Source organism: Psittacula echo (genome assembly GCF_963264785.1).
Source record: "Psittacula echo genome assembly, chromosome: 3".
NCBI lineage: Eukaryota > Metazoa > Chordata > Aves > Psittaciformes > Psittacidae > Psittacula > Psittacula echo.
This window is the reverse complement of record NC_137736.1, coordinates 55,508,746-55,520,895: the sequence shown is the minus strand read 5'-3', so window position 1 is coordinate 55,520,895 and position 12,150 is coordinate 55,508,746. Positions and strand designations below refer to the sequence as shown.

At 46.5% G+C, this 12,150-nt stretch overlaps 2 protein-coding genes across 2 annotated transcripts in view; both read right to left on the bottom strand.

Annotated features, from left to right (window-relative positions):
• The window catches only part of DHRSX (dehydrogenase/reductase X-linked), a gene marked incomplete at both ends in the record, with an annotated part of 164,880 nt that extends 153,641 nt beyond the window's left edge, over positions 1 to 11,239 (bottom strand). The window contains 2 exon segments of the mRNA XM_080612073.1: positions 10,911 to 11,079; positions 11,081 to 11,239. Coding sequence (XP_080468199.1) covers positions 10,911 to 11,079; positions 11,081 to 11,239 — 328 coding nt within the window.
• Positions 1,177 to 10,306, bottom strand: ZBED1 (zinc finger BED-type containing 1). Its single transcript, XM_080612072.1, has 2 exons — positions 10,216 to 10,306; positions 1,177 to 3,665 (listed from the first exon to the last, which is right to left on the bottom strand). The coding sequence occupies exon 2, from the start codon at positions 3,612 to 3,614 to the stop codon at positions 1,527 to 1,529; it is 2,088 nt and encodes a 695-aa protein (XP_080468198.1). The 5' UTR covers positions 3,615 to 3,665; positions 10,216 to 10,306; the 3' UTR covers positions 1,177 to 1,526.
• Positions 11,240 to 12,150: the final 911 nt, after the last annotated feature.

The following is a 12,150-nucleotide window of genomic DNA, read 5'->3' as shown; positions in this document are numbered from 1 at the left end:
CACCTCAGGGAAAAATGCTGGCTGCCATCCCACTCTGTGCCAACCATGAATTCTAATCCTGTTTATGACGTGCAGTATTTCATAAGAGATGGGGAATTTGGTACCAGTTTTTTTAATTTTTTCTTGTTTGCCAAGTTCTCAAAAGGGCTTAAAACACTCAGGTGTAGAGACACAAAGCGAGAGATTACAATACACAACAATTAATCTGAAACTAGTCAAACATTAGACTGGACAGGACTAAAGTCCACTCTACAAACTGAATCAAAAAGAGACAGAAGTTAAAAAAAAAAAGAAGAGTTTTTAGGTGCTAATGTAATAAGAAACAATTTTAAAGACTGACTAAATACATGTGGGGAAACAGAGGGGTCCCCTTCTTTTAAATATATTTACAGAATATTAAAGCTTTTTATTTTGCTTTTCATGCCAACAAAATTTTCTAGCTACCCTGGGCAAAGTCCCCATTTAAATTAAGAGGTTAAGGACTTTATAACATAGACAGACTGTTAAGACCCATGGCCCGTACACGTCTCTCTGCCCTCTCCTTCCTTCCCTCTCCCCCTTGACCTGACGGGGCTGATGCCTTGCCTGCTTTGCACCACATGGCATTAGCCATAATGTAGGCACAAAGCAAAGGTAACACAACGCCACCTCGACCCTGCACACTTTGTTACTGCTTTGTAAAAGCATGAGAGGCTACAATCAGGGCTTGCCTAGATATTAAAAAAAAAAAAAAAAAAAAAAGATTTTGCCATTTAGCTGCTGCAGTTAAATGGTAAAACCAGACTAATGTGGACGCAGCAATACCAGTTTACAAGTGTTTATACCATTTATACCACACTGGAAAGGAAAATAAATTATCCCAGTATAAGTGCATCCACACTACAGCCTATGCCAGCACAGTAACAGTTAAAATAATAATACATCAGTCTCCTAATTGACAGAATGATACCAGCTGAACTTTTCTAGCATAGACCAGGCCTAAGACATGAGGTAGTGAAAAAGAAAATCAGGCTCAAGATCTTTTTTCATTCCATAGCATTGATACACTCTAAAAATATTCACTGCTCAGATTTATGGATTTTAAAAATGTTTTAAAATCCAGTATTTAAAGCTAATATCCTGAGTCACACAGGATTTACAAATGGAGGCATAAATCTTAAAAACGCCCTTGCTCAGGGTCCTAATTCAGGAAAACATTTTTATGATAGAAAGCACATAATCATGTGCTTGTCTCCCACTGAAGCAAGTGGAAAGGAAGCACATGGATAAGTGCTTTCTGAAATCTGGGCCACAGTCACAAATCACAGTCTTTGCAGAATTTATTTCCTCATTCATTTCAGTGCTGTTTAATCATAAGTCATTCATGTTTTAAGACAGTGGGAAAAACATAAGACAATGGAAGCTAAATCAAGTTTGTTACAACTGTTCAATATTTACAGCATTCATAGCATAAAACCAAAGTATTTTTGGCAACTTAAGACAAATACCTTATTTTCTTTGCTATTAAATGTACTGCAGCAGTCCTGTTAAACAAACCCACTGTCTCGGATATTAAAGAAATTGTTGTTTACATTTACCGAGTCATTTAAATTAAAAATCTGTTCCTGTTCCAAACCCCACTCTCCTTCGTCTTCATCCTCCAGTTCTGCCTCGGACCCATTCCGACTGTTTTCGTACAAAAAGATCTGCTCATCCACATGAGCTGGGGCTAACCGGTTTCTCTTTGCACTTACAACATTAGCAGAAGAACCAAAAAGGCGTTCAGGGAAGACCCGTGTGGCCAGAATACACCAGTATTTTTGAAGAACCTTTGGTAAAACTGGAAACAGCGCTAGTCTGTCAGACCACCACTTTAGCGGGTCTTCATTCAAACCCAGGACCTTTTGTGACTTGAAGTTGCTCAATTCCTCAACGATCTGAGCATGCCATTCCTCCTGGTCTTCCACGCCTCCCGTCTGGCAAAAGATCTCTGCCAGCATGTTGTTGATGACACTTGTAGGAGGAGGAGTAGAGGAGATGATGATTTTTTTCACAGGGGGCTCTTCCGAAACAGCAAAGAACTTCTCTTCAGTCCTGAAAGTATTTTCTTTTACTTTCTCCAGAAGGCTTTTTGCTTCTTCCACCACTCTGTTTTCAACCTGCTGCCGTTCAAAGGCTGAAAGAAAAGGCAGTTTTTTGTAGCGGGGATCCAAGAAAGTTGCAACGTTGAGAAACATGTCTATCTCAGGCGTGTGCTGGTAGGTGGTTGACAGCTCTTTAGCAATCACCTCCTTTGCCATGCTGATTTCTTTCAAATCATTCTCTTTGATGTTCAGGGTAGTATTTAGAAGCATGTGGAGAAGTGGCTTCACCATACTTATTGTCGGGTACTTTGAAGCAGACATCATCTCCGCAACCTGCTTGAAAGGCTGCAGCAGCTCCACCAACCCTTCGATTGTATTCCACTCACTGGATTCCAGCATGAGGTGGTGGTTGTTGCTGTCCTCCACGAGAACAGCCGCAATGACAAACTGCTGCTCCTTGAGGCGCTGCAGCATAGCGAGCGTGCTTCCCCACCAGGAAACACGGTCACTTACCAGCATGCAGTGGAGAACGTTCTGCTGCTTCTGCTTCTCACTCAGCATGTACATTGCGACTGCAGACTGCTGAAAATACTCCACCAGTTTTCGGCACCTGGCAAGAAGGCTGCAGAGTTTGGGGAGCTGAAAAGCTTGTTGTATTCCTGCATTAAAAGTGTGCCCCAAACAAGGCATCTGTATGGGAATATCTAGGAGAGAACAAGCCTTCACAATGTCTTTACTGTAATCTGTTGTAGCACCAAAGACTTTTGTATTGATCCCCCACTCAATGAACGTTTCATAAAGGACTCGTGTAATAGTCTCTGCAGTATTCTCCTCCGGTACTTCAAATGTTTTTAAACACCGTGAGTTCACAGCCAGGCAGTTGGCAGGACTGCTGCTGAGAAAGTGAACAGCGACCGTTACGTACGACCTGTTCTGGTTTTCGCTCCTCCACATGTCCGTGGATATGCCACACCACAGAACCTCAGTGAGCTCTTTCAGCACAATTTCTCTAATGGCATTGTATTTTTCAGGAATAGCTTTTGCACAGAAGTACTTCCGGCTTGGAAGCTCATACCTGGGGTCTGCTGTTCTCAAGAGGGCCTTGAAGGTGGGCTCATCAACGATAGAGGCCGGATACATGCCCTCGCAAATTAAGCTGATGACTGCGGATGTCAGTTCCTGATGCTTTTTGTTTTCATAGTTCTGGTAGGTCTTCATGATGAGACTATCTTGAACAACCTGCTGTGATGACTCTGGCTTGATTTTTGAAAAGGCGGTGGCAAAGGCTTCCCTCATCTGCTCAGTGTTGCTTTTCACAAACTCACAGAATTCGTCAGGGTGGTTTTTCTCAAGGTGGTAGGAAAGGTTGGACGTGTTTCCTGAATAGGCGATCTGTGCCATGCAAATACGGCAGTAGATCTTCTTCCACTGCAATATGCATCCTTCTGCATTGGTATCAAACCCAAAGTACTTCCACACTTTACTCTTTGCTCTCGGGTGAGCCACTAACTTTAGGTCTGATGGGGAACCTTCTAAACTTTTATTCTCCATTGCTTCTTGGCCACCGTCCCACCTTTTGATCCTTCACTCATTAATGAGTACCTGATAAAGGCAGTAAGATAAAGATACAATGAGAAAGCACAAGTTTGACCACGCTTAACTATGTGAAATCAATGCTTCTGTGAACGTATCAAGAAACCTACCTTACTAATTACATTTGCAAATTTAAAGATGAGATTTGCAGGAAGTGTGATCTACGAGAAGCCAATCAGAATGTCAAAAAATAAAAAGGATTTTAATGCCTCGCATTCTGCTGTGAAACTGAGCTAGAAGACCTCAGTAAGTCCCATTTCTGGAATTACACAGTTACACCACAGAGCTGATACATTACTGTCACACAAAGAGGTCACCTGCTACAGCGTTTTCCTGCCTCTTCAGTAATAGTTAAGGCTAGACAAACATCCTCTTGCCCAAGTGTTACTGAGCTTCACTTATAACATTTATTTCAACTGAAAGCTGATACTGAAGGAGCAAAGGGTTTATTGTTTGTTTATTCTGAAAGAAGTTTTGTTAGCTCGATCTAACTATTCCAGCATTTGCTTTAAAAAAAAAAATACTTAATTAAAAAAATCTGTGATGTAAATTATGGCATTTATCTGCTCTTCTGAAATGTAAAGATGTTTTCTGACTAAAATAAAAGGAAAAGGAATGTGAACCTACATGCAGATCAACAATACACATCTGACACCTTTCCTGTCCTCTTTCTGAAATCAAAGCCATCTCCTGAACTACTAGTTCACAATTGTGGTTCCTGGAATAACAGTGCATTATAATTACAGGAAAAGCAGACATGGAAACACTAATAAATGTTATTATCCACATCAGCTGGAAAATAATTTTGCTGTATTTTCTTCAAAAGGCTACAGAAGTCAGGAAGGGGTGACACTTTAGAGATGAGTGTGGCGATAAGGCAAGACCTGGCAATCTGTACCTCAGTATGTGCACAGGAAAATGCTTCTTGTGCAGTCATATGCAAGCACTACTTGAGGCCCAGAGTGTCTCTATGCACATTGCTGGCAGCTGGCACCCACTGGAGCTGATTTTGCTACACCAAAGAGCCAAGCCACAGCACAGCATGGCTGCACACTGATGATTCCTCATTTCTTCCACACCACCAGCTGAGCCACTGTTGACAGCAAGAAGCCCTTCACCAGGAGCCTGGCAAGGACTGGGAGGGAGAAGGAAGCCACAAGTTAAACACAGATGCAACCTCCTCCACAAAAATCTAGGGGAAGAGAGCAGGACACGAATATCAGGAACATGCTTACAGCAATCCTAAAAGTGATAGCATTGCTCCTTCTCTGCTGGTCAGGAGCTGCACTTGCACCCAAGCCCGGAAATCCCCAGTTGGCAACCTGGCTGGCTGTGGGAGGGAAAAACTGACTTTCACACTGCTGCAAAGGAATAGCTCAAAAATGTATGTGTACAAGCTTCTCCGGTGTGCTTTCTGCTGTTGATGAACATTCCCAAGAAAACATCTTTCCTCTCTGAGCTAAGGCTGGTATTTTGAAGCACTTTTTGAATGTCTTGAATGAAAAAACAAAGATCGGTTTGCCAAGGCTAAACATACTTATTTAAACACAGCTGTTGGCTTAGAAGCAGAATGAGAAGTGCAGAGCAAGTACCTTATTGGATCTGAAGATTTACTTCTGGGAGTAGACTTCTGTTTTCCTTTTTTTTAGTCCCCTATGGGGGACAATATTCTCACTCCTTGCATGCCCTATACTGTGATTCATTCAACTTTTAAGTGGCCAGGATAAACTATTGATTCAACATGGTAATGCTGTGTGATTCCAAAGAGATGGCGCATATCAACAGCACCAAGGCTTGCAATCCCACAAAAAATTATGATTTTGAAAGACAAAGCGGTGTAATGTATAATGATGTAACCCTGCAATAGCATCACTGTGTACTGACAAGACACATATTGTATCAGTATGCATTATTATTACTTTCACATCCCTCTATTTCAATTCATGATATGGTGTCTCAAGGAAATAGAGAGGCTCTTGGTTATTTCATTACATCTTACTGTTTTCTTTGCATTTATGTGTCAATTCCTGAAAGCAAGGAGGAAGGCACTGTTATAAAGGAGTTGATCCCACTTTAAGATTTAAAATTAGCATGACACACCTTGGATCATAAAAAGTTCATCAAAGACTGATAAAATACAAGTTATTTTAGAGAAAGGGAGTGTTACAGACTCACCCCACCCTTTATTCTTATGTATGTTTCAGCTCTGCCATCATGTTGAAATGGATCTGGCACTTGGTAACAGTGGCACAGAATAGCATTGCCACAGTTAGGGATATGGCAGTGTAACACAACCTTTATTATAATGCTGTAAACCACACTTCAGCTGTCAAAATAGTTTGGAATATAAACTGCTAATCGTCCCTGCCTGTCCTCAAGTGTTACACAGCATAACTGGCATTATGAGGTTAAAAAAAAAAAAAAACACACACAAAGAAAAAAAACAGAAGGAAAAAGCCCACATCTCTCATTTTTCTTTAAGAAGAGGTATTTTTTTTTCCTCTTTCAGTGAAACAGTGCTCATAGCGTTGGCTTGGCAAAACTAGAGCAGCTTCAATCCTGAGCCAAACTGAAGACACCAGCACCTCACAGAAGGAAATCCATTGGGAATGAAACACCTCATTGCCTGTGGGGAGTGTCGCAGCTTGTTACAAGGGCAGCTGATGGAAATGGTCTCTTAAAGCTTGGTGAGCTTTCTATGATGAAAAAAAAAAAAAGTGCCACTTTAGTTTGCTGAAAACCCTTCCACACACGGAAGCCTCCAGGCTACCAACGTGCCTTTTCCTTTCTCCCTGGAATTCCCACCCACATTGAAACAGAGCACACCTTCAGAGAAGCTGCTCTTTTCCTCACCTTCTCCATGCAGCTGGCCAATACCACCAACTAGTAGCAGGGCTGAGGCTTTTAAAAGCCTGCAGACAGGATCCCCTGCTCGCCTCACTGCAGACTCAGCTGCCACAGGGGGAGGAGGAAGGGCCCAGGTCTCCTGGCCCTACTATCTCACCGCTGCCTTCCTCCATGGAGTGGCCTGTGCTGCCTCACCTCTCACCTCCCACACCCCTCTAACTCTCCTAATGCAAACACATGTCTCCCCACGTAAGAGTTACTCTTATTGTGAAAGAAAGCATGGGGATGTGAGGAAACGTGGGGTGTGCAGCCACCCTGCAACCTTTGCTCTGCCCCCTCGTGCAGGCACAGCCATGGCACCCTCTCTAATTACACGGCAGGTATCACTGTCACGCATCCCTTGCCTCATCCAGTGAACCCGCAACCAAAACGAGTGTTTCCTCACTTCTGAAATTACCTAAAGAACTCTCTTAGGAAGGTGCATGGCAGGGGGGAAGGAGGGATTAATTGTTAGATGCTACTTTATTTTTGCCTGCCATCAATCCTTCCTACCTGGTTGGTTCTCTACCCACCTCTGGATGTTTTACAACCTAGAGCTCACACAGCTTTGAGCAGGAAGTGCTCGGTCTATCATTATGCTTTGCTCATATAAAGTAAAAGCCCTCAGTACATGAATCAAAATTAAGAGGTTCATGTTCCCAAATTAGTATTTCACGATTAATTGTAAAGAAGCTCAGAACAAATCATGATACTGAATAACTAGAAATTGGGACCAAATGAAAACATATGAAATTTCAACCACTTTTAAGATGAACAGGGGTCATCTTTAAGGTCTTCTGAACTTCAGCCACACTACCACCTTTTTCAGAGCCATTTTTCTACACATCACAGGCACCAGATTAAACTAGAAAATATTCAGCATTTAGTAGTTCCCTATCAAATTTCAATGAAACACATACAGTAGAAGAGAAAATGCAGGAAGAAAATGCCAAATAAATTTCTTCATAGGCTTTTAAAACATCAAAAGATAGTAGCAGTAGTAGTATATTATTTAAACTTTTTTTGTTATTGGTAGGATGACTTTCATGATTTCAGTGACCGGATTTCCAGTCTTAATATCCTGGTGTCACAATTAAGACTAGTTTGTCTTTAATCAATCCACTGATTTGATTTTTCTTTTTTAAAAGGTACTTATACCAAGACCTTAAGTCATGAAGGGTTTTTTCCCCCCCTTCCAATTAATTAAGAGTAAGCACTGTAAAAAAACCCATCCAAGAAGTAATTTCTAATAAGACTTTTAATTGTTTAGATCACTGAACGCTAACAAACTTCACACTGCATATTAGCAGTTATAACATTTATGCAACTAGTACTTGGAAAAATGTTCTAACATAAGTTAAACATAAGTTCCCCTTTACCTCTGCACACTGATTTTTCAGTTAGCAAAGCAACCACTCAGTGTGCCCTGTTTATCCTCGCAGCTCTGTATCTCCCTTTCCTGCGCTCCAAGATCAGAATTTCAGGCCAGCCTCCCCACTCTGTACTGGGACTGGGGAGGAAGGCTCACTTCAATAGCAAATTTTAGCATCTTTTCAGTTTGCAGCTCAAAACAATTACCAAGTTTTTGCATGGGATCTAGATTTCAGAGCTCAAACTGCCCTTTCCCTCTCCCCATCCAAACCTGTCTTGATCTCATCTATAAAAATTAAGAGGAACCCCAGCAGGATGTGACAGAACAGATGGTCACTTTTAAAAGCCATGTGAAAGCACACATGCCAAGAGCATGCAACTCTAAGTTACGGTAAAGAAAAAGAAAACAAAATTAGTTTGGTTTACTTGGATTGAAATCCTGAACACTTCTTTTCCGCAAGTCCAAGAAAGCAAGCATTTCTTGGAAAATTCAGAGGCAGAAAGGCTGCACTGACTCCAGATCCCTTTGCTTACCCATGGAGCTCAAGGACGAGCCTCTGTTCTAAACCGTCCAGGGGAGAGCTGCACCACAGCCACATGAAGAGTGGGAACTCTTGACAGGGGGACTGGGGCCAGGGAAACAGATTATCAGAGGTTGTCCTACCCTTCCCAGCCCCACTGCCCCCATCCAGGCTCTCCCTGGGAAGGCACCCTGGCAATAAAGCACCCGTTCTTGTGAGAGTTACAGACAGCCCCTTGAAAAGATGTAGAAAACTTTGAACCTGAGCACCTTTCTGGATTACTTAAGCACCTTACTACCTTACTAGATTACTGTCTGGAAAAGTCACTTCGTGTTTTTCTACAGCAAGAGTATTTTACTGATCCAAGCTTTAATAAAGCATGTTCTAACCGACACTTTTGCTTTTTGTTGCACTGCAGTCACTATTTTGAAGTTATTATGGAAACAGGGTTAATCTGGGTAAAAAAGTTCCCGTTGACAAGCTGATTCACTTTTCTAAGCAACAGCTGGACACAGCGTATTGAAGCGAGGCAGCAGGTAACTGCCAAAAGGCAAATGCGCGCAAACAGCTATCTGAGGAGGAAACTAACAGTCCTTGGAAGAAACCACCATGAGTTAGGGATGAAAGAAAACTTTACATCTGTCAAATCTGTCGTGGTCCTACTTAGGCAGCTGACATTTCCAGGTTGATCTTCACTGCCTTCCTCCAGCATTTCCAAATTCAACACTTTTACTTTTTGGAATAGCAGCAAAGAACAGACTGCAACAAAACAGTTGTGTCACATTTTCGTCATGCTGCTTCTCTGCCGTTCAAAAAAGATTTGGAAAGTGTTACACTCCCCAGGCACAATACCCAGCTTTGCTCTGCCAAGAAAAACTAATGCTAGAAAAATGCTCAGATGACTTCAAACTGTATGCATATCTGCCTTTTCGGTCACCAAGGCGCTCTCATCTGTTTGGGGATTCTGTCACTGTCTTTCGGGAATGAGAAAGAAGGATCCCAGCCTATTGCAGAAGGGTCGGAATTAATAAAGAGTAGACAAAATGCTACCCAAGGATGCCACATGTGATGAAATATACTAATACACTCTTACTATGTGGTGTGCTTGTCCCATCTCCCTGCCACTTCAGATATTCTCTAAAACAATTTCCTCATCTGCCCTATCTTCTTACCAAAACACTATGCCTTCTCAATATAGGGTTTGTTGGGTTTTTTTAACTGTTCTGGTTAAAACTACTGTCAGAGCCACAAAGTTTCACTTGCTGCTGAGCAGAGAAAGTTAAAGGCACTGACTTGCATGGAGTTGTATGCTCAGCTCTGATGATACCCTACACGTCCGTTCAGACTCACAGTTTGCTCTAAGTTTATAAACTCAGAAGCATTTTAAAGTCTTGAAGAGTAATGCGAGGAAAGAGGAAATTCAGAACTCTGTTCTCTGTCAAACTCAAAGTTTCCCCTAGTCACTATTAACCATGCTGTTGACCCAAATCGGAAAAGCGCAAACCATGACTTCTCCAAAAAATGACTAATCTGAAGTCCCTTGGAGAAAACTACAGGTGTCATTCTCTTCTCAGCTCAAAGGCTGTCAGCGAGTGACAGACGCTGCTAAAGCCTAAGCTTTCGGAGCGCGGGTTATGTTCCGCTCCCGAACAGCCCACGGTCTGTGGGGCCGGGGCTGTTCGCGCGGCGGGGGCACAACAGTCGTCGGCGGCAGGCGAGCCCAGCTCCGCTGCCGAGCCGGCAGGAGGCTGCCGGCTGCTACCTGCTTTCCAAGCACCTACCTGGGCAGAGGGAGGCTGCGCCCGCGCGGCTCTGAGCCTAGGTCTGAGGCGAAACTGTCAGAAAGCGCAAAAGAGGGAGAGGAGAAGCGGGGACCCCCGGCCCGCAGAGCCCCCACGCCACCTCCCAAGGCCGCAGTAAGGCCGGCGTACAGCCAGCCGCCCGTCCCGGGCCCAGCCCCCCGCCCCGCCCCGCGTCCTGGGCGGCCGCGGCCCGGGGGCCGGACGGGGCCCGAACCCGCCGCCCGCCGGCGGCGGCGAGGGCGGGGCCCGGCTCGGCGGGGGCGGGGAGGGCGCTCCGCCAGCCGCGGCTCCCCTCCGGGCCGCTGCCCTCCGGCGGCGCGGTGGGCCTGGCCCGGCCCTCAGAGGGGAAATGGGGAGGAGCCCGGTGGCGGTGCCTGATGTGGGGCTGCCGCGCTGCTTCAGCCTCTGCCCCGCTGCGAAGGAAGTGGAGCGAACGGGCATACCTGCCGATGCGGCCAAGGTCGCAGCCGTCCTGTCGTATCCTATCCTTTCCCGTGCTGGCCGTCTGACGGCCCCCGCTGGGCCGCCGGGTTGCGGCCCCGTGCTCCCTGGGCCCCGGCGCTGCCGCCCTCCCTGCGGTGCAAGGCACGGCAAACTTTCCCTTCTCTGCAGAGGGGCCCGGCGCCCCCAGTCCCGCAGCCGCCCCTTCCCGCGGCGTCGGCTGCGGTACTCACCTGGGGCCGGGGGGCAACGCGGGAAGAGGCGGTGGCGCAGCTGGTGGAGGATGACGAGGAGGCCGATCCAATACACCCGGAGCAAGGGCACCGGCGCAGACAATAGCGACATGGCCGCCTCCCGCCCCGCGGCGGCCGGCTCGGGGCGAGGTGCGGAAGGAGCTCGGCAGGCGAGCAGGCGGCCTGTGAGCGGCGCGGTGGCTGGCCGCCGCCGCCGGGCCGGGCAGGGCCGGGGGGGGGGCGGCGCGGCCCCCGCCCAGCGGAAGGGAAAGCGCCGCCGCTGTCAGAGCAGCGTCCGGGTGCGCCGCGGCTCCTGCCCTTCTGGGCATGTGCGGCGGGGGAAGGGCCGCGGCCGGCGCGGGGAGGGAAGGGGCGGCGGCGGGGAGACCGGCCGCTGGCAACGGCGGGGCGGCGGCTCGGCCCCCGCCGCAGCGCCCGGGGAGCTGGGGACGGGGTGAGGGGAGCCGCGCGACGGTGTGAGTCAGCAGCGGGGAGGCGGTGTGACAGCCGCCCGTGAGGCCGCCGGTCTGGGCGCAGCGGCGCTGGCTGCCGCGGCTGTTACAGCTACCGGCAGCCGGAGCGCCGCGCGGGGGTGAGGCTCTGTCTCAGACCCCGTGGCTGAAGGGGATCACTGAGCTGTCTCATGATTTCCGTTCTCTCCGGCACAGGTGAAGGGCCGCTCCTGCTGCTGAATCCCATGGGCGTCGCTCTGCCTCGGCACGATCCCTGCCACCTCGGGCATCCGTCAGGCTTCCACCCCTTCGAGGTCGCGGCTCTGGCAGTTGCAGATACAATTTAGATTCATAGAATCAGCTTTGTTGGAAAAGACCTGTAAGTTCATCAAGTCCAACCTCTACCCCAGGATTGCCAACGTCACCACTAAACAATGTCACTGATCTGCACTGTTGGTGAACACTTCCAGGGATAGTGACATTTCTCCAAATGCAGCTTTATGCTCAAAGCCTTCCTGAATCAACAGCCTGAATTTTATACAAGCCTGACGAACACATTCTTTACAGTGATACCTACTGTGTAATATGGTTTACATCTAAAGTTTTGTCAAGTTATAAATTCTCAGCCTTATTTTTAAGATTCCAACTACTTGGAACAGAGTAGTGCCTACCTACCAGTCCTTCTGGTAGGCAGCAGTTTTCAGCTACAGGAAAAAGAGCGCTTAGCCCTGACATTGTGGTTTTCATTCACAAACCGCCGGGTTTTGTAATGGCAGATGAGCCTCAAT

What these genes read in the sequence shown, in the direction of transcription:
- ZBED1 (XM_080612072.1), bottom strand. Translation starts at nt 3,614, where the DNA reads ATGGAGAATAAAAGTTTAGAAGGTTCCCCATCAGACCTAAAGTTAGTG.